The sequence below is a fragment of the Austrofundulus limnaeus genome, unplaced genomic scaffold, assembly GCF_001266775.1.
Source record: "Austrofundulus limnaeus strain Quisiro unplaced genomic scaffold, Austrofundulus_limnaeus-1.0 Scaffold22, whole genome shotgun sequence".
Classification (NCBI taxonomy): domain Eukaryota; kingdom Metazoa; phylum Chordata; class Actinopteri; order Cyprinodontiformes; family Rivulidae; genus Austrofundulus; species Austrofundulus limnaeus.
In genome coordinates, this window is record NW_013952424.1 from 2,918,927 (window position 1) to 2,920,705 (window position 1,779).

The following is a 1,779-nucleotide window of genomic DNA, read 5'->3' on the forward strand; positions in this document are numbered from 1 at the left end:
TTATTATACTTCTGATCCATTTATAGTGCTCTGTTTGTAATTTCTTTGTGTAAATGTGAAGTAATATGGTAAATCATTTACTAGCTTGTGCAAAATCTTTCCCAGACACCACAAGAATGCATTAAGATCCTTTCTGTGGACAAATACAAAGTCAGACATTCTCTTCTTTGTATTCTCCTCTGTGTAGACTCTGTCTGCCCATGCCTATCGATGTGGTGTACACATGGGTGAACGGCACAGACGTCGCTCTGCTGAAGGAGCTGAATGCGGTCAAAGATCAGCTGGAGGAGGAACAGAAAGCTCTGAGGTAGCTGTGGGTCCAAAAAAACACGTCAGAAGAGCTCAGTGGTTTATCACTTTTTTACTGATTAGATATTTTTTTACCAAGATAAGACAAATTCTTAGGATTAAAGGTTTTTCTAAATGACTGATCTCATCAATGCATCTGTACACTGTTTTGAGGTCTGTGCCTTTTTGTGGCTGCCGTTAGTGTCGAATTACCTGTTTTCTCACTTACAGGGAACGCCTGGGGAAAAATGCAAGCGACGCGACAGAAGTGCCAAAAGACAGGTGAGTGCGTTTATTTGGTGCTCCAGTTCCTGCACAAATATCCTCCCCTGTCCGTTTGTGTTATCTCTAAAAGCTCACGGACTCTTCAGTATGTGAGAGTGGTGGGCATGGTCCAACTGCAAATTGACCATCTAAAAGTGACAAAGCAGCAGTTTTTGAACAAAACGTCGAACAGGAAGTTGTGGCCGGTTCATCCACTCAGAAATTGATAYGATGTTATTGTTTAGCATGCTTTAAACAGGGGTTAAGAAAGTAAAAAGGAAAACATTTCTAACAGACGAGCAAAGATAAGAGTTTATTGTTTCGCAGGGGGAAGTCTTAACTGATCTGTGGTAAAGATCTGCCTTTGGTTTTGACATTTCCCGTGTCTTCACCTCTAACATGTCAAAACTGATAAACTACCCCTCCCGYTTTCTTTTCTTTTCTGTTTCTCCTCCTCTCCTGTGGTCAAAGTGTGAAACGTTAACCACAGGTACGACGTAACCTTCCACGTTTGCCGAACGTGTGAACTTCATTTCACACATAAAGCGCAGCAGCAGTGCTTCTCTCAGTCTGCATGGTTTATTCCCGCGGTTCGTTTACGTGGAACATTTTTGTCACCGTTTTGGCAGCGAGAAGCCCGAGTGTCTGCTGTCCCGCTGCATCGTAGCGCCCATGTTGGCGCTGGATCCCGCGCTGCCGGCCAACGTTACGGTCAAAGAGCTGCCGGCGATCTCTCCCTCCTTCGCCGCCGCCAAAGAGCTGCTGCTGATGAACAAACCCTTCCAGCCGCCGCTCGCCGTCTCCGTGGTCGTCTTCCACTCGCAGGCTGACGGTGAAAACACAACCACTAAATTAATTAAGCTGTAAATGTTTWAAATATCTAATTTTGTTCCTCGTTTTTTTTTTTTGTGTCAACAGCCGATAAAGCTTATAAAGATGTTTCCAAAGAAGTCCACAAGTTCTCCGTTTCCTGGTGTTTCTTGGTAAGCGCTGATTTCTGCGTTATTTTTCCCACGTGAACGACACGAGCCTCGTTTGCTAAGAATGAAGATGATTAGACATCAAATGTTTCTGTGTTTTTTCACGTCCCAGACGACAGATAAAGAGGCTCCGGGCCTGATCCGCATGCAGACTCTGGCCTATCTGAGCGGCTTCCCAGCATCCTTTAAGGAGACGGAGCAGCTGCGAGTTAAACTGCCCTCAGTCGTAACCAACAAGATGAAACAG

At 44.9% G+C, this 1,779-nt stretch overlaps 1 protein-coding gene across 1 annotated transcript in view; it reads left to right on the plus strand.

The window, feature by feature from the left end:
* The window catches only part of LOC106514697 (N-acetylglucosamine-1-phosphate transferase subunits alpha and beta), a gene marked incomplete at its 3' end in the record, with an annotated part of 3,637 nt that extends 1,858 nt beyond the window's left edge, over window positions 1–1,779 (plus strand). Inside the window, 5 exon segments of the mRNA XM_014004093.1 lie at window positions 188–307; window positions 520–570; window positions 1,182–1,384; window positions 1,471–1,535; window positions 1,645–1,779. Coding sequence (XP_013859547.1) covers window positions 188–307; window positions 520–570; window positions 1,182–1,384; window positions 1,471–1,535; window positions 1,645–1,779 — 574 coding nt within the window.